At 43.5% G+C, this 26,570-nt stretch overlaps 1 protein-coding gene across 1 annotated transcript in view; it reads right to left on the reverse strand.

The window, feature by feature from the left end:
* The window catches only part of IQCA1 (IQ motif containing with AAA domain 1), a 156,880-nt gene that overhangs the window by 82,037 nt on the left and 48,273 nt on the right, over positions 1-26,570 (reverse strand). The window contains exon 7 of the mRNA XM_035726476.1: positions 13,781-13,865. Within this exon, the coding sequence (XP_035582369.1) occupies positions 13,781-13,865 (85 nt within the window). The remainder of the gene's footprint in view (positions 1-13,780; positions 13,866-26,570) is intronic.

A 26,570-nucleotide genomic window follows, 5' to 3' on the forward strand; every position in this document is an offset into this window, starting at 1 on the left:
GGATTTTATGTTTGAAGCACTTAGGAAGCATGAGCAATTTTTTGGTCCTTGGAAGTTTGGAAGCTTTCAGAAATGTACCGACAATTTTTAAAAAATGACCTGATGTATAAACTGTGAGCAGCTACAAAAAGGAGGAACCCTTATTTGTGGAACACAGAATTCAGTGTATCTTGTAAATCCTTCTCCATTGTACTATTTATTTCCTCTATATCCTTACTTAGTTTATTTATGTAATATTTTGTTAAATACATTCACGTGGCCCATGGTTCAAAACTTACAAAAGTTCAAGTCATAAAATGTTCCGTTCCTATGCTGTGAGCCAGCCAGCAAGATCCACTTTCTAAAGCAGCCCCAATACCTTGGAGGTGCTTCCAGAGACATTTTATATAGCTATACACAAATATACCTGCATACACACACACACACACACACACACACACACAGACACACACCCACACATCACTGTGTTATGGTCGCCAACCACATGCTTGAAAATGGTGTGTGATTGGAGTTTGTCTCTTTTTTAAGCCAATGTTGAATTTGCTTTGCTCTTGATTTTCAACTCTAGCAAAATCTTCCAAAGTACACTAATAGGTACACATGTATACACACAGGCACACAACGTAAACATAGATTGGCCATTTTATTCCAACGTCAGCGTCTCGTACACACTGTCCTTATTGGGCATTTTCCTCCTAATAATGTCCCTGGCTTTCTTAGCAGTACATAAAGAGCTTCCCTGTTCTGTTTTTATGGGTGTACTGTGCATGATCTGGCTGGTCTCCTACCAATGGAATTAGCTTGTTTCCAATTGTCTGCTGTTACTAATAATACTGTACACATAAATGCCCACAAATATAATTTTGCAGGTGTATGAGCATATTTGCAGGATAAATTCCTAAAAGTAGAAATGCAGGATCAAGTGTGTGTAGGTACATTTTTAATACTGTCAAATTGCCTCCATTGGGCTGTGCCAATTCACACCTCTGCCAGCCATGTGGGCGACCGCTGGTTTCCCCGTATGCTCTGACACAGTGTGACATGGTGTCTTATGTTTGCCAACTGAACAGCTGAAGAAATGGTCTGTCGTTGTAGTTCTTTTGGGTTTTTTTTAGATGCCAGTGCTGAATTTATTTTGCTGACACGCTTCAGCTATAGCAAAACCTCCCAAAGCAAGGAGTGCGCTCGATTGCCCTGTTAAGTCAGCCACTATATTTTCGGTAAACTGTGGGGTCTGAAGGCCAAATCTGGTCTACCACCTGTTTTCTTTTATAAGAATATAATATATTATAATTTTGTTGAGCATATTTTACATAGTATACATCCATCCATTCCAAGGGTACAATTCAATTATTTTAAGTACGTCTACCAAGTCCTGCAACCATCACCATGAGCCAGTTTTGGAACATTTCCATCACCCCAGTGTGACCCCTCATGTCCACTGTCAGTCTCTTTCCTTTTCCTTCATTCCTTGCCAGGCCTCTTCTAATTGCCTCCCTGCCTCTATTCACTTTGTCTGGATGTTTCCTATAAATGAAATCACATAATATGTGGTCTCTTAGATCTGGTTCCTTTCCCTTTGCATCATGGTTTTGAGTCTACCCATGTTGTAGTGTATCCCAATTGGTGTTTCATTTTTTATAGGAAATCCAAATAATATTCCATCGTCGGATGCACTACATTTGCCTATCCAGTCACCAGTTGATGGATATTTACGTTGTTCCAAATTTTTGGCTATTATGAGTAATGCCCCATATTCATGTACAAACTTCTTTGCATGGACACATTCTCATTTCTCTTGGATACAGTACCAACAGTGGGCTGCTGGCTCATTTGGTACATTTATATTTAACTTTTAAGAAAGGGACAAGCATTTCCCAAAGGAGCTGTGCCATTTTGCATTCCTACCAGTACCACAGGTGGGTTCCTTTTCCTCTACACCCTCTACATTTGTGACTGTCTGTCTTCTTGATTATGGCCATCCTAGTGGGAATGAAATGGTCTCACTGTAGTTTTATGTTTTGTCTCCCTAAAGACTAAGGATGCCAAGCATCTTTTCATGTGCTAATTAACTATTCATTTATGATCCTTTGTGAATTGTCTATTCAAGTCTTTTGCCCATTTTTTGATTGAATTGTCTTCTTATTGAGACACAAGAGTTCTTTGTTTATCCTGGATACAAACCCCTTATCAGGTATCGTTTTCAAATATCTTCCCCCAGTATGTTTTTGTCTTTGTATTTTCTTGATGGCATCTTTTGAAGTGCAAAAGTTTTGAATTTTGATGAGGTTCAATTTATCAATTTTTTCTGTCAGTGTAGTTTTAATTGCGTTTCTGCTTTATGTATGGGGTTGATCATCTTTTTATTTTATTTTATTTTTTTAATTTTTTTTATTGTTAGGTTAATCATCATACATTACATCATTAGTTTTTGATGTAGTGTTCCATGATTCATTGTTTGTGCATAACACCCAGTGCTCCACGCAGAATGTGCCCTCTTTAATACCCATCACCAGGCTAACCCATCCCCCCAAACCCCTCCCCTCTAGAACTCTCAGTTTGTTTTTCAGAGTCCATCGTCTCTCATGGTTTCGTCTCCCCCTCCGACTTACTCCCCTTCATTCTTCCCCTCCTGCTATCTTCTTTTTCTTTTTTCTTAACATATGTTGCATTACTTGTTTCAGAGGTACAGATCTGTGATTGAACAGTCTTGCACAATTAACAGCGCTCACCACAGCACATACCCTCCCCAATGTCTATCACCCAGCCACCCCATCCCTCCAACCCCCACCACTCCAGCAACACTCAGTTTGTTTCCTGAGTTTAAGAATTCCTCATATCAGTGAGGTCATATGATACATGTCTTTCTCTGATTGACTTATTTCACTCGGCATAACACCCTCCAGTTCCATCCACGTCGTTGCAAATGGCAAGATCTCATTCCTTTTGATGGCTGCATAATATTCCATTGTGTATATATACCACATCTTCTTTATCGATTCATCTGTCGATGGACATCTTGGCTCTTTCCACAGATTGGCTATTGTGGACATTGCTGCTATAAACATTGGGGTGCATGTACCCCTTCGGATCCCTACATTTGCATCTTTGGGGTAAATACCCAGTAGTGCAATTGTTGGATTGTAAGGTAGCTCTATTTTCAACTTTTTGAGGAACCTCCATACTGTTTTCCAGAGTGGTTGCACCAGCTTGCATTCCCACCAACAATGTAGGAGGGTTCCCCTTTATCCACATCCCCGCCAACATCTGTCATTTCCTGACTTGTTAATTTTAGCCATTCTGACTGGTGTGAGGTGGTATCTCATTGAGGTTTTGATTTGGATTTCTCTGATGCCGAGCAATGTTGAACACTTTTTCACGTGTCTGTTGGCCATTTGGATGTCTTCTTTGGAAAAAATGTCTGTTCATGTCTTCTGCCCATTTCTTGATTGGATTATTTGTTCTTTGGGTGTTGAGTTTGATAAGTTCTTTATAGAATTTGGATACTAGCCCTTTATCTGATACGTCATTTGCAAATATTTTCTCCCCTCTGTTGGTTGTCTTTTGGTTTTGTGGACTGTTTCTTTTGCTGTGCAAAAGCTTTTTATCTTGATGAAATCCCAGTAGTTCATTTTTGCCCTTGCTTCCCTTGCCTTTGGCGATGTTTCTAGGAAGAAGTTCTTGCGGCTGAGGTCGAAGAGGTTGCTACCTGTGTTGTCCTTTAGGATTTGGATGGACTCCTGTCTCACGTTTAGGTCTTTCAACCATTTGGAGTCTATTTTTGTGTGTGGTGTAAGGAAATGGTCCAGTTTCATTCTTCTGCATGGGGCTGTCCAATTTTCCCAACACCATTTGTTGAAGAGACTGTCTCTTTGCCATTGGACATTCTTTCCTGCTTTGTCAAAGATGAGTTGACCATAGAGTTGAGGGTCTATTTCTGGGCTTTGATTCTGTTCCATTGATCTATGTGTCTGTTTTTGTGCCAGTACCATACGGTCTTGATGATGACAGCTTTGTAATAGAGCTGGAAGTCCGGAATTGTGATGCCACCAGCTTTGCTTTTCTTTTTCAACGTTCCTCTGGCTATTCGGGGTCTCTTCTGGTTCCATACAAATTTTAGCATTATTTGTTCCATTTCTTTGAAAAAAAGTGGATGGTATTTTGATGGGGATTGCATTGAATGTGTAGATTGCTCTAGGTAGCATTGACATCTTCACAATGTTTGTTCTTCCAATCCATGAGCATGGAACATTTTTCCATTTCTTTGTGTCTTCTTCAATTTGTTTCATGAGTATTTTATAGTTTTCTGAGTACAGATCCTTTGCCTCTTTAGTTAAATTTATTCCTAGGTATCTTATGGTTTTGGGTGCAATTGTAAATGGGATCGACTCCTTGATTTGTCTCTCTTCTGTCTTGTTGTCGGTGTATAGGAATGCCACTGATTTCTGCGCATTGATTTTATCTCCTGCTACTTCACTGAATTCCTGTATGAGTTCTAGCAGTTTTGGGGTGGAGTCTTTTGGGTTTTCCACATACAGTATCATATCATCTGCAAAGAGTGAGAGTTTGACTTCCTCTTTGCCGATTTGGATGCCTTTGATTTCTTTTTGTTGTCTCATTGCTGTGGCTAGGACTTCTAATACTATGTTGAATAGCAGTGGTGAGAGTGGACATCCCTGCCGCGTTCCCGACCTTAGGGGAAAAGCTCTCAGCTTTTCCCCATTGAGAATGATATTCGCTGTATGTTTTTCATAGATGGCTTTTATGATATTGAGGGAGGTACCCTCTATTCCTATACTCTGAAGAGTTTTGATCAAGAAAGGATGCTGTACTTTGTCAAATGCTTTTTCTGCATCTATTGAGAGGATCATATGTTTCTTGTTCTTTCTTTTGTTAATGTATTGTATCACATTGATTGATTTGCGGATGTTGAACCAGCCTTGCAGCCCAGGGCTAAATCCCACTTGGTTATGGTGAATAATCCTTGTAATGGACTGTTGGATCCTATTGGCTAGTATTTTGGTGAGAATTTTTGCATCCATGTTCATCAAGGATATTGGTCTGTAATTCTCCTTTTTGATGGGGTCTTTGTCTGGTTTGGGAATCAAGGTAATGGTGGCCTCATGAAATGAGTTTGGAAGTTTTCCTTCCATTTCTATTTTTTGGAACAGTTTCAGGAGAATAGGTATTAATTCTTTTATAAATGTCTGATAGAATTCCCCTGGGAAGCCATCTGGCCCTGGGCTTTTGTTTGTTGGGAGATTTTTGATGACTGCTTCAATTTCCTGAGTGGTTATAGGTCTGTTCAGGTTTTCTATGTCTTCCTGGTTCAATTTTGGTAGTTGATACATCTCTAGGAACGCACCCATTTCTTCCAGGTTATCTAATTTGCTGGCATAGAGTTGCTCATCATATGTTCTTATAATTGTTTGTATTTCTTTGGTGTTGGTTGGGATCTCTCCTCTTTCATTCATGATTTTGTTGATTTGGGTCATTTCTCTTTTCTTTTTGATAAGTCTGGCCAGGGGTTTATCAATCTTGGTAATTCTTTCAAAGAACCAGCTCCTAGTTTCGTTGATCTGTTCTACTGTTCTTTTGGTTTCTGTTTCATTGATTTCTGCTCTGATCTTTATTATTTCTCTTCTCCTGCTGGGTTTAGGCTTTATTTGCTGTTCTTTCTCCAGCGCCTTTAGGTGTAGGGTTAGGTTGTGTATTTGAGACCTTTCTTGTTTCTTGAGAAAGGCTTGTATTGCTATATACTTTCCTCTCAGGACTGCCTTTGCTCTATCCCAAAGATTTTGAACAGTTGTGTTTTCATTTTCATTGGTTTCCATGAATTTTTTTAATTCTTCTTTAATTTCCTGGTTGACCCATTCGTTCTTTAGTAGGATGCTCTTTAGCCTCCATGTATTTGAATTCTTTCCGACTTTCCTCTTGTGATTGAGTTCTAGTTTCAAAGCACTGTGGTCTGAAAATATGCAGGGAATAATCCCAATCTTTTGGTACTGGTTGAGACCTGATTTGTGACCTAGGATGTGATCAGTTCTGGAGAATGTCCCTTGGGGACTAGAGAAGAATGTGTATTCCGTTGCTTTGGGGTGGAACGTTCTGAATATGTCTGTGAAGTCCATTTGGTCCAGTGTTTCATTTAAAGTCTTTATTTCCTTGTTGATCTTTTGCTTAGATGATCTGTCCATTTCAGTGAGGGGGGTGTTAAAGTCCCCCACTATTATTGTCTTGTCGTCAATGTGTTTCTTTGCTTTTGTTATTAATTGCCTTATATAATTGGCTGCTTCCATGTTAGGGGCATAGATATTTACAATTGTTAGATCTTCTTGTTGGATAGACCCTTTAAGTAGGATATAGTGTCCTTCCTCATCTCTTATTATAGTCTTTGTTTTAAACACTAATTTGTCTGATATAAGGATTGCCACCCCAGCTTTCTTTTGGTGTCCATTAGCATGGTAAATGGTTTTCCACCCCCTCACTTTCAATCTGGGGGTGTCTTTGGGTCTAAAATGAGTCTCTTGCAGACAGCATATCAATGGGTCTTGTGATTTAATCCAATCTGATAGCCTGTGTCTTTTGATTGGGGCATTTAGCCCATTTACATTCAGGGTAGCTATTGAAAGGTATGAATTAGTGCCATTGTATTGCCTGTAAGGTGACTGTTAGTCTATATTGTCTGTGTTCCTTTCTGATCTATGCTGCTTTTAGGCTCTCTCTTTGCTTAGAGGACCCCTTTCAATATTTCTTGTAGGGTTGGGTTCGTGTTTGCAAATTCCTTTAGTTTTTGTTTGTCCTGGAAGGTTTTTATCTCTCCTTCAATTTTCAATGTCAGCCTAGCTGGATATAGTATTGTTGGCTGCATATTTTTCTCGTTTAGTGCTGTGAAGATATCATGCCAGTTCTTTCTGGCCTGCCCGGTCTCTTTCGATAGGTCTGCTGCCAATCTAATATTTCTATCATTGTAGGTTACATATCTCTTCTCCCGAGCTGCTTTCAGGATTTTCTCTTTGTCTCTGAGACTCGTAAGTTTTACTATTAGATGTTGGGGTGTTGCCCTATTTTTATTGATTTTGAGAGGGGTTCTCTGTGCCTCCTGGATTTTGATGTCTATTTCCTTCCTCACATTAGGGAAGTTCTCTGCTATTATTTGCTCCAATATACCTTCTGCCCCTCTCTCTCTTTCTTCTTCTTCTGGGATCCCAATTATTCTAATGTCGTTTCGTCTTATTGTATCGCTTATCTCTCAAATTCTGCCCTCGTGATCCAGTAGTTGTTTCTCTCTCCTGTTCTCAGCCTCTTTATTTTCCATCATTTGGTCTTCTATATCATTGATTCTCTCTTCTGCCTCATTTATCCTAGCAGTTAGTGCCCCCATTTTTGATTGCACCTCATTAATAGCCTTTTTGATTTCGACTTGGTTAGATTTTAGTACTTTTATTTCTCCAGAAAGGGTTTCTCTAATAACTTCCATGGTTTTTTCAAGCCCAGCTAGTATCTTTAAAGTCATGATTCTGAACTCTAGGTCTGACATCGTACTAATGTCTGTATTGAGTAGGCCCCTGGCTGACAGTACTACCTTTTGTTCCTTTTGCTGAGGTGATGTTTTTCATCTTGTCATTTTGTCCAGAAGAGAATAGATGAATGAGAACAAAATGCTAACAGGTTAACAATGTCCCCAGCAAATATACTGTATACAAATCAGAAAAGACCTGAAACCAGGGGAAAAGAAAGGGCACGAAAGAAAAAAGAAAGAGAAAGAAAAAAAAAGAAAAAGATAAAAACAAAAACAGAACAACACCAAAAAAACTAGAATATGATCAAATATGATCAGGCTAGCGCATAGATCAATACCACACACTAGATTTTGGGCGTATTTTGGTCTGTTAGAAAAAAGTGCCTCCTAAAATTTTAAAGGAAGAAAGACTTATATATGTACAAAATATGGGTTGGTACAATGAAGGAATGGAAGATGACTGTAAAGATGAAAATTATAAAGATTTTATAAAAGGAATTGATAAGATAAGAAGTTGTTTGAAAAAAGAAAGAAGATTAAAAAAAAAAGAAGAAAAAATAAAGGGAGAGAATGTGATCAGGCAGGAGACTAGAACAAAGCCATACACTAGCGATTTAGGGTATATTTTGATCTGTTAGAAGAAACTGTATCTCAAAATTTTAAAGAGAAAACAAGTTATTTATATATGCCAAAAATAAGGGTAACTACTATGAAGGGATAAAATATGACTCTAAAAATGAAAAGTAAAAAATGTTTTTTTAAAAAAGGGACTGATAAGATGTTGGTTGAAAAAGGGAAAAAAAAATTAAAAAAAAACAGTTAAAAATTTAACTTTGAAAAAAGTATTGAATCATGGTAAAAAAAGCCATGAATTCTATGTGCAGTATTCCCCTAGCGCTGGAGTTCTCCCGTTCTCCTTGGTCTTGGCTTGCTGGCTGTTCGTGCTGATCTTCTGGGGGAGGGGCCTGTTGCCATGGTTCCCAAATGTCTTTGCCGGAGGCGGATTTGCCCCGCCCTTGTCGGTCCGGGCTAAGCAAGCTGTTCGGGTTGCTCTTAGGAGCTTTTGTTTCCTGCAAGCTCTGGTACAGCTTTGGAGGACCAGGGTGAAAATGGTGGCCTCCCAATCTCCGCCCGGAGGAGCTGAGACCTCGGGGCCCCGCTCCTCAGTGCGCCCCCAGAGAAAAGCAGTCACTCCCATCTCCCCAGTCTCTAGCCGCACTCCGTGCTCACCCGGCCTGTGACCGAGCATTTCTATCTCTGGCACCCGACCCCGTGTGGAGTCTCCAAACCCAGCAGATCCCTGCGGTGCGCTCCCGCGCCGCTCCTCCCGGGGGAAGGAGGGGAGTCTCCCCGGCTCTGCCGCTTGTTGGGTCCCTGCTGGAGGAGCAGTGGCCCTACTGTGTCACCGATCACGGTTTATGGCAACCCCGAGCTGAGAGCCCGCGCTTTGGCTCCGTCTCTGCAGCCGGCTTTCCCGCTCCGATCCCTGGGAGCTCTGCCGCACTCAGGCACCCCCGGTCTTTCTGTGACCCCAAGGGTCCTGAGACCACACTGTCCCGCGAGGGTTCCACCCCCCGCTTAGCCGCTGGAGCGACGTCCCTCAGCGGAGCCGACTTCTAAAAGGTCCGATTTTGTGCTCCGCGGCTCCATCACTTGCCAGAAGCGGCCGACGGAGGGCCCCTTCCCCGCCATCTATCCTCTCAAATATCGCCTCGGATTTACTTCTCCGCACGTCCTACCTTCCAGTAAGTGGTCGCTTCTCTGTTCAGAGAGTTGCTGCTACTCTCTTCTTCGAGCTCCTGTTGAGTTTGTAGGTTTTCAGAATGATTTGATCCCTATTCAGCTGAATTCCTGAGACCAGACGAAATCCAGGTCTCCTACTCCTCCACCATCTTGCTCTGCCCCCCCATCATTTTTTATATGTTGAACATCTTTTATTATGTTTCAAACCCATTTACCTTTTCTTTTCCGAGAAATGTTTGTTCATATCCTTTGGCTTTTTCAAATACTGGGTTATTGGTCCTTTTTTTATAGAGCTGTAGGAGCTCTTTATATATGAGAAAAATGATCTCCTTTGTGGGTTGCTCATTACAAGTAATTATCCTAGTGAGTCATCTGTCATCTGACTTCACTTGGGGTCTCTTTTGCCATGCAGGTTAGAAAATTTTTGTGTGTATCATTTGAAATTTCATTTTTTTTCTTCTATGACCCCTGGGTTGTGCAACGGAGGTAGAAACGTCTTTCCCACTCTGAGGTTATAACATTTCTTCCTTGGCCTCTTCTAGATCTTTTCTGTTTTTGTTTTGTTTGGCATTTAAATCTTTGCTCCATCTGGACTCATTCTGGGGTGAGGTATAAAGAAATAGAGATTTAATTTTCTTCTTTTTTTCAGATGACACCCTGGTTACTCTAATCCCATTTATTAAAATTTCCCCCTTACCCAAGAAAGGCGCTATGCCATCTTTATCATGTACTAAATTGGCATATGTATTTAGGTATATTTCTTGACTTTCTGTTCTTTTCCACCGATGTGTCTTTCTAGTTATTTATCTGTGCCGATGGATTCTTAATAGCACGGCTCAATACTGCACATCTACTTCCTTCTCATTACATTGTGTAATTACATTCGGAATTTTAGTGGTTATTCTTGGCTATTTACTTTCACCTAAAGTTTAGAATCAGGCTGGTCACCTTCTGAGTGGCTTGCCCCACCCCCAACATAATGCCATTTGTATTTTTGTGTAGATCACACCACACGTGCAGATGATGTTTGGGAGAAGTGATGTATTTACAATGTGGAGTATCCCTACCTAAGAACACGGTGTGCTTTTCCCTCTTTCCTTTTGTATGCCTCACACTTTTTAAAAAACTTATTAAAAATTTATTATTAAGTTTGTTCCTGGATGCTTTAGCTTTGTATTGTTGGTACTGTTGTAAATGGACAGTTTTGTTGTATTTTCTCTCTAGTCGCTGTTCGTACACACCAATGCTTTTGCTCTCTGTAACTCCCCATCTTCCTTCTTACACTGTTTAGTTTTCAATTTATTCTCTTTGCTTTTCTAAGTGTAGAGCATATCTGCAAAAAGTGATCATTTTCGTTCTTCCGTTCCATATATCTCTACATTCTTTCTCGTGTCCAATAGAGTTCATAGATCCTCGGGGACAGCGGTGACAATGGCCATCCTTGTATTTTTCATGACATTGGTGGAATTGTTTCTAGTGAATTTCATTAAGCATAATATCAGATCTTGAACTAAGAAATACTTTGTCATGTTGAAGAAGTATCCCTATATTCTAATTTTTTTGTTTTATTTTTAAAAATCAAGAATGGATGTTGAATTTGTAAAAGACCCCATCAGCATCCACAGAGATGCACTGTGGATCTCTTTATAGGATGCAGTGTATCCACAGACATCCTCAACCCCAGCCATTCTTGCATTCTGGAATAAATGCCATTTGATTGTGGTGTTTTGCTTATTTAATGTGTTGCTGGTTTTGGCATGCTAATATTTCAGTTTGAGTTTTTGCATTAATACTTGTAAGGAAGACTAATCTGTGATTTTCTTTGTATTTGGTCTTCTTTGGGAGTGTTGGTATCGACGTGATTTTATGCTCACTTTGTAGAAAGTGTTTGTATTGCTCGTTTTTATTTTTTTATTTTATTTTATTTTTTTAAAGATTTTTAAATTTATTTGCGAGAGAGAGAATGAGAGACAGAGAGCATGAGAGGGGGAAGGGTCAGAGGGAGAAGCAGACTCCCTGCCGAGCAGGGAGCCCAATGCGGGACTCGATGCCGGGACTCCAGGATCATGACCTGAGCCGAAGGCCGTCGCTTAACCAACTGAGCCACCCAGGTGCCCTTTATTGCTTGTTTTTAAACAAATATAAAGTTGACTCTTTATGTACATATTATAATGGTTACGCTTGGTCTGTCTCTTCATCCTCCTCCCCTTAGTGACAATTATTACGATGTCCTGCGAGATTTCCATGTGTAGTGCTGCAGGTACACTACACGAGTCACCTCATCTAATCGTTACATCGGCCCAGGGAGGGAGGCGCACAGGGAAGGAGCCCCCCGAGGTTGCAGACCTGGCAGGCGGTGGGACAGTGTTTCATCACCTCTACCCTGTTTGGACTCTTCCATCACCTGTCTTCACAAGTCATGCTGCTTTGTGGCCTTCTTTGTCTTATTTTAATGTATTAGCCAGACATCTTCATCTTCTTTTGTTTTTAGCTGACATTAACCCTACTCTTGAATGTTTCTTGTGTACACACTGTAGACATTGCACCAACATGCTTAATCCTGTAATCATTACCTTTCTGAACTAACATGAAACACAGTTGGGCCCTGGCCATGGGCTTTCATGACACAGCTTGGTCCTGACAATTTAGCTGCAGCGACAAGACCTCACCGGGTAATAAAGGGAAATAACACCAGGTCGAAAGGACAGTCACTCAAGGCAGGGCTTGATGAACTGCCACACGGTAGGGGGGATAGTATGTGTTCACTGAGTTCTGAGGAGGACAGGAGTCTGCCAGAGGCTGGAGCGAGGGCTGAGGAGCTGTGTCAGCTCCTGACAGGGAGGTGGGGGAAGAGCACGTCCCTGGGACCCTGACAGCTCCCTCGAGGGAGCACAGGGGGATGGGAGGCTGACCGTGGGGTCAGGAGGGCTGAGCTGGAGAAACCCTGATTTGTAGCAGAGCTTTTACTGCTGTGTAGTGCTTCATGCGCCCTAACTGGTTCCCTCCTCATGAACCGTAGTCTGCCGTCTTTGTCAGTGCTATAAACGGGGCGGCCCCCAACAGCTGTTTCAGTCGTCTATGGCAGGGGTCGGCAAATCATATGCATGGGGCAAATCTGGCCTGCTGCCCAGTTTGTAAATAAAACTTTATTGAAACACAGCCATGCCCATTCATTACCTATGGTCTGTTTCCACTTTCATGCTAGAATAGCAGAGTTGAGTACTTGTGGAAGAGGATCTGTGTTCCATAGGCTCAAATGTTTATTATTTGGCCCCTTATGACAAAAGTTTGTTGCCTCCGGTCTATGGCAACTTGTCTTATTATTTGCTTCGTATAAATTCCTTAAATAGCACTTATGGGTCAAAGAGTATGCGCATTAAACGTCTGATGTTCACTTGGTCCATGTCCCTCAAAAAGGTCATGCCAATTTATGTATTTATGCGTCCAGTTATAATATGTGGGAGTGACTTTTCTCCACATGCTCACCAACTCCAGCGATGATTATGATTTAAAGTTTTTACCAATCCTACAGGTGAAAAGAGATATAGTAACATTATTTTATATTTGAGTTTCTTTGCTAGTGAGTTTTAAAGTTTTAAAAATTAAGTTAACATTTGGCCTTCTTTTCTACTGAGGTGTTTAGATTTTTCTTATTATTTCCTAAGAACCCTTTATATATGAAAGGTAGCTATTGTCACCTGTGTTGCAAATATTTTCTCCAGTTTATCATATGCTTTTACTTCCAATTATGGTATTTTTTGCCATTTGAGTTTTATGTGGTCCAGTATATCAGCTTGAGTATATGAGTATGAGTTTCACTTTTAATAGAAATGCTTCTAGTGCTCTTCTGTTGAGCATGATGCTAATTTTCTCTTGGTTTCTATGATTAATACTCTGAGGTTACGAACAGTTTTCCTATTTCTAGTTTATTGAGACATCTCTAAAAACAGCCTTAGAACTCAATTTCATCAGATGCCACTGGAACATCTACGGAGATGTTTCTCTGGAAGAACATCAATATGGCAAAGAGCTGACTCCTGACTCTGGACAGGTGAGCAGGAATGAAGCAGGGGACAAGGCCAGCCTGGCCTAAGAGGAGAGCATGACGTGCACAAAGACACTGAAGGTGCAGTGACACGGGGCATGAGGAGGGCAGGCGAGTGGACTGCTGGGGCTCATGGTAGGAAGATGGGGGGCGAGGCGACAGCTGATGACCCTGGGAGGCAAGCAGGGACCAGAACATAAAGGGCCCTTGAAATCAGGCTGCTCAGAATTTACCAAGAAAGTAAGCCCCACGTGCTGTCATGTCTCTTTCAAAGGTAAGACAGGAGGAAGAACGAATTCATTTTGAAATAAATTTAAAAGTACATAATTGATGAAACATCGAAATATTTCCATGTAAATATTTGCAGGAGAATAACCCAAAACTAATGACACTATGAACGCATTCACGTTACAGTTTAAAGAAATGGGATTACAATAGATTTGTGTTTTATTTCTCAAGCATCTCCGTACCTGTTGTGGGGTCTTGTTGGAAAAGATAATGGCGGACCCTCCTTCTTCCACGTTAGGGTATTCAGGAAATGTGCCGGTTAAGTTCCTGAGGAAGAAAAAGAGGGAAATCAAGTAGGAATGAACTCTGTCGTCTCTGTTATACTTCCCACTGGCTGGCTCTGCCCATGGTAACTGAAATGGGGGAGGGCTCTTAGGGTGGAAGCTCCCTGCCCCTTGCGGCTGGACACAGGTGCCTCCAAGGAGCAGCAGGACCCGCCCATGTTCCTAGAGGTTTGCTTCCTCCAGGCAATTGTTACTCCAAGACGGACACACCTCTCTTTAGAACAGATTGTACTCTTCTCCCTCTTTTTTTTTTTTTTTTTTTTAATTATTGAGGTACTCTGTGCTTGAGTTAGGAATGAAGACAGAAGCACAAATCACTTCTTCCTGTTTAAAACTTAGGATAAACACAGGATTTTGAAACTAAACAGAAGGCTGGAGTCGTTCAGATGACAAATTTAGTAATAGTGCATGAAATACGCGGGCAAGTTTTGGTTTCCCTAAGGCTAGGCTCCATTTTGAATGGGTTTCAAATAGTAAATTTTTTGTGTGTCACCCTATAATTTCTACATTTTAAAAAGCAGACTTTGCAACTTAATATCGAGGAATTTCAGGAGGCATGTGTAGTTACTCTTTCTAAGTTCCACGAATCCACCAACGTGGAGAATCTAAGGATTAGAGGAGACAAACGTGCTTCAGATGAGTCCACAGCAGTGGTTCTCAAACTTTTGACTTTGGAGCCCTTTGTACCCTTGATAATTTTTGAATATCTCAAGGAGCTTTTGTTTATATGAGTTATAGCTGTTGATATTTACTGTAATAGATATTAAAACAGGGAAATTTCTGAAATACACATTTTAAATTCACTTAAAAATAACAATGATAAACTCATTATATGTTCACATAAATCACATTTTTACTATATTTTCCAAAACAAAACAAAACAAAACAAAATAGTGAGAAGAGTGTTCCTGTTCTGCATCTTTGAAATCTTTTTATGTCTGGTTTGATGGAAGGTAGCTGCGTGCTCATACGTGCTTCTGTATTCATTCTGCCACAGTATGCTGTTTCGGATGAAGTTTGGGAAGAAAATCTGTCCTCACATTTGACACATTCCATCATATCAAAATCACATTCATCAATAACTACACTAGTCTCAAAACCGAAACTCTAAGTAATGGGGAAGCTCTCAGGCTCACAGAGGTGATTACGAGATTGCCAAAATTTTAATTTTTGCTAGGTCAGAGCTTTTCTTTCAGACTCATTTGGTTCACTTTTGAGAAAATGTCTCTCAAAAGTCAAAGTTTGTCAGTCGTTTTCTTGAAACGTTCCATGGAAAGTGGCTGGTTCAGCTGCAGGCAGACGACCTCACAGGTTTGCTTCCTCACGGCCACCTTATTTCCACGAGCAGCCCAAGGCTGCACTCCTGATTTTGTCACATAGAATATGAAAAAGCTGTGTAGTCAAGGGTCAAGTCTTAATACAATTATTTTTTACTGTGTCCTCAAGGATATTGTTAAATGAAACTTTTTTTTTTAGGCAGATGCATGATGGTGAGGACCACAACGATTCTGGGTTGGGGCCGGTGCTTGGTTCTGCCGAGGAGCCAGCACGCCCTGCCTGCTGCGACCCCATTGTTTCCATGGGATTACTCTGAAAGCATTTAAAAATGTTTAAAAATAGTCACATCATTGCCTGGACAAAATATCTCAGGTCTCTTGAACTTTTCCTGTGGGCTCATTCAGTCGGAACATGACTCAGCCCCTCAGCTTTGCTTTGAAAGGAACTGAATACAATTGGGCATGTGTGGGCAAATGCAGGGATGAAGACGACGGAGATCACACACTAAGTACGCCATTCTGTCAATGGAGATGCCATTATTGTAGCTACTTTGGTGGCCTCATGCACTCATTTACCCATCCACCTGTCTGTCCATCTATCCAACCATCCGTCTGTCCATCCAACCATCCATCCTTCCAACCATCCATCCATCCATCCATCCATCCATCCATCCATCCACCAATCCATCCATCCATCCATATAGTCAATCAACAAACACCTGATTAGTACCAACTAGATTCTGGGTGCAGTGATGGGAAAGAGTGATCTGAAGGTTAAATTGTCAGCTCTTATCTCAGTGCCCTCACCTTCCACAATCACATGGTTGGTACATATAGGGTTGACCTCAGACACTGCTTATCCACAAGACTCAAATCTCAATGCTTATTAAACTGCCTGACCACAGTCTGTCTTGTTCTGTGCATCACTTGGCCTGCGAATACATTTGGACTAAAAGCTCGAGCACTCTCTCTTCTGTGCACCCACTCACCCATTCCCCTGACAGCCACCTTTACAGGCAGTTCCACTGTCTAATTTTATTTCCACACTTCAAAGCTTGAGTGTTTGTGAGGACACAGAACAAACCTAGAAACTTATATAAACTAAAACCCAAAAGGATTTACATGTGCCGTTTCTAAAGTAGAATTAATTATATCACATATGCATTGTCATAGTAAGATGTAAAATATTACATTGTTCATAGTACTTTTTTTTTGCAAAATAGTATTAACTCTATTTTTAACAGATAAAAGAACATACTAATTTTTTTAGTCACATTAGTTTGAATAATTCATGATAATCTGAAATTGGATGTCTTGACCTTAAAAAATGTAAAAACTGTTGTAATGTACACATTTAAAAGATATATTTTAAAATTCATATCTAGAAATGACAGTGTAGCCTGATAGTTTTTGTCTCACCCCCCACACACCTGCACACACATGCACACAGGCACACACGCACACACACACACACACACACACACACACTTCCCTGTGCTCACACCACCCCGTGTTCTCCCTCCCTCATCAAGGAGTCCTCTGTCCCCACGGCAGTTGCTTCCCTGCTTTGGGATATTCCAAGTGCACCCTGGGTTTGCACTGATTGGGCTTCTCTCCTTAGCCTTGTCCCTGTGACTTAGTCACCCAGAGCACGCTGAGAGAACGCAGGTTTTGAATTTTATTTTATGTTTCCTCGGCTGCTGGTTGTCACCCTCACATTTTCAGTTGTGTGCGGTGGCAGAGATGGGGACGTGGCCTTCCCTCTCCCGAGTCAGGGTGCTCAGAGCTGGACACGCTTGATCTCTCCTGCTGCTCATCATCAGGAAGCTGCGAGGTGAGGAGTGTTTCAGCGCTCTGGACTCAGCACCCCGTGAGCTGTAAACCCTGCAGCGGACAGACGGCTTCGACTTGGGGACGAGTGAAGAGAATTTAGTTTGGTTCCCACCGCGTTCCTGGCAGAAGCCGCTGGGGGCTGACAGCATGGCCTATAATCGGCCAGGAAAGATTGCACGTGGAAACAACGTATCTGGTTTCTGTTGGACTCCGCTGCCCCCCTCGCGGGTGTCATTCTTGTCTTCACCTTCTCCGTAGTCGCCGCATCACCAGGGGCGGAAGCGGTCCTTTCCCTTGGGCACAGACACGGTGTATGCCCACCACCCACGGTGTCTGGACACCACTGGTGCCTATCCAGGCCCCTGTCCGGAAAACCCGCCGCTGTGCTTAGGGCTGACACATGGTGGGAACATCGACATTATTCAAACAACCAGAGTCGCAAAATGATGGGCTCTTGGCCTGGAAAGTTCTCCTACTCACCCCTCCCCGGGACTCTGCTACCGGTTGTCTGAATGTGTCCTGGGGGAGGAGAGTGGGGAGCTGCCATCAGGCAGAGATGGCTGGCCCTCTCTCTTCACTGGGGGATGGGACCCCCGCTCTCCAGGATGCGCCAGCCTGGTCCTAATTCCCAGGACCTCAGAATGTGGTCTTATTTGGAAATAGGGCCATTGCAGATGGCATTAGTTGAGAGGAGGTCATACTGGGTGGAGTAGGGTGGGCTCAAATCCAACATGACTAGCGTCTTTATAAAAAGGGGAAATTCGGACCCCAGCACAGACACGCACAGAGCAAGGACCGTGTGAGGACATAGGGAGAAGCTGGCTGTCCACATACCAGTGAGAGAGGCCTGGAACAGCTTTCCCTCACAGCCTGTGCAAGGCACCAACCCGGCCGACACCGTGGAGGTCTTGGACTTGGAGCCCCAGACTTTGAGGGAGTGAATTCCAGCTTTTTCAGCTGCCCAGGTTGTGGTACTTGTTATGGTCACCCTAGGAAGCTAATCCATGAGCTTGGCGAGGAGTTTGCTGCTTCTGACTTCTGAGGATGATTTACAACTCCATTCCATTCTCTCTGGATCTCTTAGATGGCTGAGTCCCTTTTTTTCTGGAAGGTTCTCTTTCTTGGCTTCCTCCTGCCTCTCTCTTCCCTCCTCTGACCTTTTAGCTCCCCCTCCTCTTCTTCACACAGGAGGAGCTCAGATTGCACGGCCAATAATTGATATTTGAGCTCTCCACTGTCCCCTCCTTCTGAAATGAAGTGCTAATTGGATTCCCTCCATGCTCTCCTGCCCCTGCTGACCACCTGCTTAGCTTTCTGGGCCAGGGTCTCGTCTCCCCACCTGTAGGTGCTGGGGGACCCAGGGCTTCATCCTCAGGCTCTCTTCTGTGCACACCCATCAGGGTCTCATCTGGTTTCAAGGCTTCAAACAGCACCGCGGGCTTCCCCTCTCCCAACGCCCAGTCTCCTACTCGTCTGTCCCTTGGGCTGCAGACCTACATTCAACTGCCTGCCCAGCATCCCCCTGCAAAGTGCAGTCAGTTCTTCAGGCTCAGATGGGCCCAGACTCCGCTCTTGTTCTCACCTTGTGCCCCCCAACCTCTTCCTCCTCTTGCATTTCCCCATTTCAGAATATATGGGAACTCTTCTAGTCGCTCCCGGGGCAAAAATCTAGAATCCTGCTGGTGTGCTCTCCTCTTTTACATCTCCGTTCAATCCATCCGCCAACCCTGCTGGCTCTACCTTCCAACCGCCCCAGCAGTCTGACCACCTCCCACTGCTTGTGCTGCTCCCAGCCACCACCATCTCTCCATGCCTTCCTACAACGAACTGGATCCTTGCTGCCCCCTCTGCTCCTGTTCCCACTACACTCCTCACAGCAGCCAGAGTGAACCTTTTAAAACAGAAGCCATATCGTGCCCTGTCTCCGCTCCAAAGTCTGCCAACTCTCTCACTCAAAGTGAAACCAGTGTCCCTATAATTAACTTATGTCCCTGCTTCCTGGCCTCGTTCATAGGCAATTAATAACGCACCCCGTTTCATTCTTAAAGTGTTCTGGTTTGCACATGAAATGATGTGGTCTCTCCACTTGCAATGGCCTTTGTAACACTCCCCTGCCACCTCCCTGGCTGGACCGCCACGACCTTCCTCCTGCTCACTTACCCAGCTACTCCTCCGTCTACCTGGATTCTCCCTCCTCGGAGACATGCTCATCCGCGGAGATAACACACGCTGAAATGTCATCGTATCAGGGGTCTTCCCTCACTATCTTGCGTAAAATAAAATTTTCGGCCAAGTAAAACATGTGTCCCCCTATCTGACAGCCGAAGGCCTTGCTGAGGTAGGTATATCTGGGGTGGAGAAGAACGGGGATGTTTTTGGATAATTACTTTGGTTTCTCTTTGCAGTTTGGAAAACCCTTTAATGGATGCGGGGATCTTCTCTACTTAAATTTTTAACACAACAAGCTCTGCAAAATGATTGTGTTAAACACGCTGCCTCTGTGCATAAGTACTGAAATCACAGCTTTCCCTCAATTATACTTTGAATCTTGATTCCCAAAGACATTTGATTATCTCTGACATTTCATCGTTTTGCTGATTCGCCAAGTAAACGTGCAGCTTGTGCTGCGATGTCATTCCCGGACACCCCACCCCCACCCCCACCCCATCTTCCATTTGTCCTCCAATGGCTGCAACAGGCAAGGTCAAAGCGGGCCGGCACCCGACCACCTAATGCAGCAGGCGAGGCAAAAAATGGAACTCGGCACATGGCTGCGTGAAAGATCCCCTGGACTATGCGCGGATGGCTCCCTCATCTCACCAAATCTACAGACCAAGACGGAAAAGGAGAAGCAAGAAAGGGGAAAACCGTCCGAGAACACAAAGCCTGAGAAGCAGATATGGAGCTTGAAATGACTGGATTCATCAGATATTTTAGAGTCTTAGCATTGAGTCACCGGCACACAGATGCCGGCACATCCCATGGGGGTCACGTTTATTTTAAAGCAAGAATTCAGCTTTTTGGAACAAAATTTAATTTGTATTAAATTAAGCCCAATTTCCAAAAGATAGGCTTTATTTGAGGTGATTCATTGAATCTTTTCCCTAAACATATTTAGGAAGATTTGAATCTGAACACTGGATGTAGGATATATCATATATCAAACTCTGGAGACTGTTTGATATTTTTCAAAAATAAATGACATTTCCGTATCACTCAGTCTGGACTACTCCTAGAATAGTACAAAAGAAGGAAGCCAAGGAGCCACCAGTCCCCGTCCCTGCCAGAGAATGACTCTTCTAGGGGATGATATGTTCTAGTTGTTCCACGGTTGGACAGCTGTGGTGGTCTTTCCTTCCAGCTTCTTCTGTCAATCCTGTTCTTGACTCCACATTGCACGATCAGAGTTATTTAGGGTAAAGGCCTCCAACCTCTTCGCTCCTAAGCGAGATCTGCACCCATCACACCTGCTCTCCCCTAACTGAGCTTCTGTGTGGGTGTCACAGGTGGCAAGGGATCCCACTGTTCGGTCCTAACCCGTTCTCACTTGGTTCTCCCCCACCCCCACCCAAATCCTTGGTCCATGATCCCGCTTCCAATCCTTGTCTTGGCCCTACAGATGTGGCGTTTGTTCTGAGCTTCTCTTAGCCCAAGAGAGAAGTTCCAGCCTGAGGCACATGGAACCCAAGCCTGGAGGCCAGTGGCCCCTCCTGCCCAACTCTCCATCTCCACAGGGGGAAGTGGGAAGTATCCCTTATTTTATTTTGTACAAATAGTGTTTGCCTGGTTATCTGGGTGGCTCAGGCAATGGTGTTGCCATTTCCTTATTGTGCCCGAAATTTGTTTCCACCAGGGCTCCATAGTCTGGAGGCAGGGGCCAGAACTGGGGCAGAGAAACCGCCTTTTAGATGCCAAGGTGCCGACCTGGCTTGTCTAGATCTGCCGTGCACTTGACCCAACCCAATACAGGTCACCTGAGTTCACACTTCACGGGCATCTCCTGCTAACTGCACCAACCTGTTTGGGAAAATCAGAGGTGATTGTCCGGGGGAGGCAGGGTGATGGTGGTACACTGGGAAAAGTCCCCCGGTCACTTCCCGAGAGAAGAGAATTCACACCCAAGCACACCACGCGGCTCTGTCTTCCCTCAGCAGGAAATGGAAAAAGCTCTTTTGTCAGCCCAGAGCCAAGTGTGTTGAGAAAATGTGATCAATGAGCTATTGTCTCAGCTCCCGTTCCAGGACATTTGGGTGGTTATTTCCATACCTGAAATAACCACGGGATGTGTACTGACAGATCTTACAAATATTTTTTAAATATTTCCTCATTCTAAATTTTATCAGTGAGATTACTCCAGGGCATGGGGCGTGCTCCCCTCCTGGATGTATGTATTTTCTCTGGAAGATCTCCTGAGACCTGCTGCCGGCAGAAAGCCCTGGGCAAAGAGCCGAGAAAGGAGACCCAAGCCTGACTTGGTTGCTTCTCCTGAGGGGGGGGGCGGGGGCGGGGCGGCTTCTCCGGTGACCCGCTCACCTGTTGCACCAATAGGTTAGCTCTCTCCTTCCTCTGATGCCTCCATCATATTGTAAAATGGAAGCCAGATATGAATTTGAGTTTCTTTGGCTGCTAGTGAGGTTGACACTTTGCTCTGTGCCCCATGCATATCTGTGTCTCCTCGTTTCTTGGGTCCACTCTTGTAGCAGAAATTCTAACATCTCACATGCTTGTTGCACAAACATTCACAATGCATTTTCACACATGCCTTTTGCAAAATAGTTTCTCATTTCATCCTTACAGAAATTCTGCGAGATGAGCATTTCTCTCCATTTTGCAAAGGAGGACATTTGGAAGCGCAGGAGTTTAAGCAACTTATCCTAAGGCAAATGGTTCCCTATGTGAAGAGCCTGGATTCCGGCTTGGACTTCTACCTGGATGCCCAGGGCGCCCCCGCTCATCACAGCCACTTGCTGTGTTTGCATGAGCCCTTAGACCATGGATTCCCAATACTTTTGGGGTCGTGTGTGTTCTAAACACCTTCCACATCGTTTGCCCCAACAATTCCACTGTTATGACTCCTCACAGAAATGAAAGCAGAGGTACTCTGTGATGTGCTGTTTGTACTAGCAAAAACTGTAAATAATAAAAACTGTAATAAAATCCCGCAAATAATCGCCCACTGGGGAATGGTTCTACAATTATGGTAAAGCCTCGCGGCGGGACTCAGCTTCTGGACCTGACTTCATCTCTTCTTTACCTGTTCACTGCGGGCACTTTGTAAGCACTTGTACGGATGAATAAATTCAGCTCTCACAAAGACATACCTACTCTATGGGAATAGCGGGGATGTTAATGGTAGAATATCAAGGAGAAAGAACAGGCTGGGAAGTGATGTGCGTTATAGAGGGAAGAGGGAGGAAGAGAGCCTCATGGGTGTGTATTTCTGTCTACAGGTGCGTGGAGACCAGTGAACAGTGACACAGTGTGGTGCAGCTGGGGTCACGCACAGCTGTGTGGATGGACAGAGGAAGGCCAACAAGCTCTTCCTTGTACGTTTTTGTATTGTTCTCCTTGCTATAGCATATGGGAATTATGTTGGTGATTAAATAAAATGATAAGCCAAAATAAATTACAATAAAAACAAATGTCATATTTGGTTGGTTTCCTTTTATGTCTTATTTCAGAGTTTGACTATTATACAGACTTTGTAAATTTTACAGTAGAATCAGTCCAATTTTCTTTGACAATATTTTTGTTTCTGTAAGTTAGAAAATTGTGACCTGTCTCTAGGAGGGCTAAATTCTCCATTCTGCTTTCTACTCCTTGTTGACCTTAATAATCAAATCAATCTAGTTATTGCAACTATGCTGTTTGTATTCCTATGACTTTTTTTACTTAATTTATCACACACTATTTATTTCCATCTGTTTGTCAGTGCCTGGGCTCTCTACTTGGCTCCGTTGATCTATGTTTTTATGCTTTCATATCAGTATAATGCATTTACCTTATTTTTCTTTATAATATACTTGAAAACACAATGCCATTTTTCCTTCCTGTTGTTCTTCTCTTCTTGTTTTAATCCTAATGGCTTTAATAATTGTGTTTTCAAGTTCAATAAATAATCCTGTTGAGATTTTAATTGGAATAGCACTCTCTCTATAAATTACCTAGAGCAGATGTGTCCTCTTTCCATTTAACCAGGAACGTGGCCTATCTGGCCATTTATTCAAGTCTTTTCATTCCATCCTTTTAACATTTGTGGACTTCTTAAATTTTCACATATTTTTCTTTCATCTTTAGTCTATCCCATTGATTTAAAAATACATTTTGCCACTTCCTTTAAAATATTTATTCTCATTTCTTTCTCATATCATCCTACTGAAAACAATTTCTATTATGGCACAGATTATTATTAGGGGCAAAGCCATCCATCCATATGGTCCTTTCCTTTCATGGGAAGGCCTACGGTGTTTTTTCATTAAGTGCAGAGCTTTCTTTTGTTTTAAAAAATACTGGATATTTCATTCATTCATTACTCATTCATTCACCAACTCAGAGCTTGTTTATTGAGTATCTACTATGTGCTAGACACTGTTCGAGCACTGGGAAAAAGCAGTAAATAGAAGATATAAAGGTCTTTGTTTTTATTCAGCTTACACTTTATTATGCCAAGAATTAATCCTGGCCTTTCTGTTTTTAAATTTTAAAATAAGTGGGTATTTGATGCTCTGAAATGGTTTTTCTGCATGAACTGAGATGATCATATTGCTTTTATTAGTATACATAACATTGAATCTTCCTACCACTTAACTGTTTATGTTTGTGGGAATAAACACTTGAGGTCTGATCTTGAGCCACTTGGAAATCTAAAAGTACTCTCTGAAATAACTACTGAGCCAGAGACAAAAGTCAAAACACAAACAGGTTGGAGATGGACAACAACAAGAAAATCATGACATGTAATTTTTAAAAAAATCCTATAGAATAAGTTTCCAGCACTATAATCGCATGCCTCTGACTTCCCTTCTCCCAGATCCTGCTGGGACACGTCTGGGAGTGAGAACTCCTGGGGAGGGGTTCCTGCGGAGCCCTCACAGCACCTGCTCTGGGGAGGGAGGTGTTCATGGGCTGATCTGGATGTCTGGGAGCAGCGGGTCGGGGCCAATGCCGCAGGACAGTGAGGCCAGGAGTGCAAAGGAAACCGGTGCAGGGTCATGACCCACCTGAGGGTTTTAAAGGATGTTTCTTCCTCTCTGTGGTGGACAGACTGTATGCGGTCCCTGTATTTGTGCCACTGCGTGTTTCCTTCCTCTTGAGTATGGGTGGGACTGGTGGCTGGCTTGTAACCAACAGAATGCAGCAAGCATGGTGACCGGATGTCACTTCTCTGATTGTTCTATGCGGTCCTAATTCCCACCTTTCTCCCAGACTCGCTCCCTTGCTGGCCTTGATGGGGCCTGCTGCCAGACTGGGAGGCCTACCTAGCCAGGAGCTGGGGGTGACTCCAGTCAACAGCCAGCAAGCACTGAGGCTCTTGGTCTGGCAGCCCACAAGGAACTGCATGCTGCCTGCCACCACAGAGCTTGAAAACCAACGAGACTTTGTGGGACCCTGAACAGAGGATCCAGCTAAGTCCAGACTCCTGATCCACTGCAATGGTGAGACTCTCAATGGGTTTTCCGGCCTCTAGGTTTGTAAGCCGGAGTGATAACGTTAGCAGCAGTAGATAGTGAATACTGTCGGCATGCTGAAACAGATCTGGTTGGGGGAGGGCTAGAATGATTGCAGGGATGTGTTAGGAGGCCACACAATCGAGGTTGGGGCTGATGTGGCTCAAACCAGATCCAGTGGCAGTGAAGACGGAGGCCTGAGAAGTGGGTGGATTTGGGGCATATTCTGAAGGTAAAGCCAATGGCATTTTCCGATGGACTAGACGTTGGGCTGAGAGGAGAGGTGTCAGGGTTGTGGCTAAGAGACTGGCAGGGTGGGTTCTCCACCTGCTGGGACGGGAGAGGCTGTGTGGGGGCAGCTCGGAGGGAATAAGGGCTTGGAGCCTAGGAGGTCCCCCGGACATCTGAGTGATTCTGAGTGGACCGCCAGATCTCCACGTCTCTCGAGCCTGGATGGGATGGAAAGCCATGTGCCCAGATGAGACTGCCAGGGAGACAGAGAAGGGCCGGGAACGCAGGCCTGGGCCCTGGGCCTCTGGTTGTCGGAGGTGGGATAGGACAGCCTACCCAAACAGGTAGCTTTTTTTTTTTCTTCAAGATTTTATTTATTTATTTGAGAGAGAGAGTGAGCGAGCGAGAGAGCACAAGCCGGGGGAGAGCGGAGGAGGCAGAGGGAGAAGCAGGCTCCCTGCTGAGCAGGGAGCCTGATGTGGGGCTTGATCCCAGAACCCTGGGATCATGACCCAAGCCGAAGGTAGATGCTTAACTGACTGAGCCACTCAGGCGCCCCTGTTTGGGTAGCTTCTAACAGCTCTTCCGGTCCAGGGTTTTTCCCCCTCTCTTTTCAGATGATTGCACTGCCATCTGTATGATGTATCCAAAGTCAGCCTCAAAATAGGACATTTGTTGGACAAAGTTGATGATTTTGCAGAACCAGGGAAGACTATTCAAGTCAGATGTCCTTTCCAGGTGGAAAGGACGATGTCCTCGGCCCCCAGCCAATAGGTCCATTCCCTACATCAGCTGCTGCTAATCTAGCTAATCTGCTAATCTTGCCTTTACCCTGAACATCTTCAATGTGATGGCCTATGGTCATTGAAAATGTGGTGTAATTTCTGGATAACCTGACCTAGTCAGTGTATTGAAAGGAATTGCAAAGAACCTTCCATAGTAGTGTATTCATCATTAACACTTATGTGCTCAGAACTTGATGCCGTCGTCCTATGTACTGCTTCCAACTGTCCTACAAGGTAGGTACGCCTATTGTTGTCATTGGTTTTCGGAGAAAACTGAGGCTTAGCAGGTTTCAGTGACTTGCCCACGCAGAGCCTGACCTGGAGCAGCTCCAGAAACTTTGGGACCCACGCGGACTGAGCCGATGGTGATGGGTAGCAACGGTTGGTTGAGGTTCCAGTAATAAAAATGCAAAATAAAGCTCTAGACACAATAAAGAGACATCTGGTGGCTAGCTGCATCGTGAAGATAGTCGTTTCTTGGAAATGAAGAAAGTGGGCTGTTGTGCTAGTTAGCTGTGTGGCCGAGCAAAGCGCTCTGTCATGGGGTTGGGGGGGTACTTATTTCGCTTTCCTCTGCCACGTGGTAGTTGAACTAGGTTTATGCCTTCAGTTGGTTAAAAAATAAGTATGGTGCTCCTATTAAACCATTTCTAAAGTTCCTTTCTGTTCTAGAAACTCTATGATTTATATGTGACAGAAGTTGGTGGGGAAAGGCAATGTTAGTTTCTTACAGAATCTACTCCATGATTAATGTTACTTTCTTATAAAAATATATTTGACATAGCCATCTGACTGGATATGCTTTTATTGAGGAAGCTTGAGGAGAAAAACACCCGTGCCTTATATCTTTCAGTTAGCGAGTAGAGGTACAGAACGCTTGGTGAAGTGAGGGCCT

Source organism: Zalophus californianus, chromosome 3, assembly GCF_009762305.2.
Source record: "Zalophus californianus isolate mZalCal1 chromosome 3, mZalCal1.pri.v2, whole genome shotgun sequence".
Taxonomy (NCBI): domain Eukaryota; kingdom Metazoa; phylum Chordata; class Mammalia; order Carnivora; family Otariidae; genus Zalophus; species Zalophus californianus.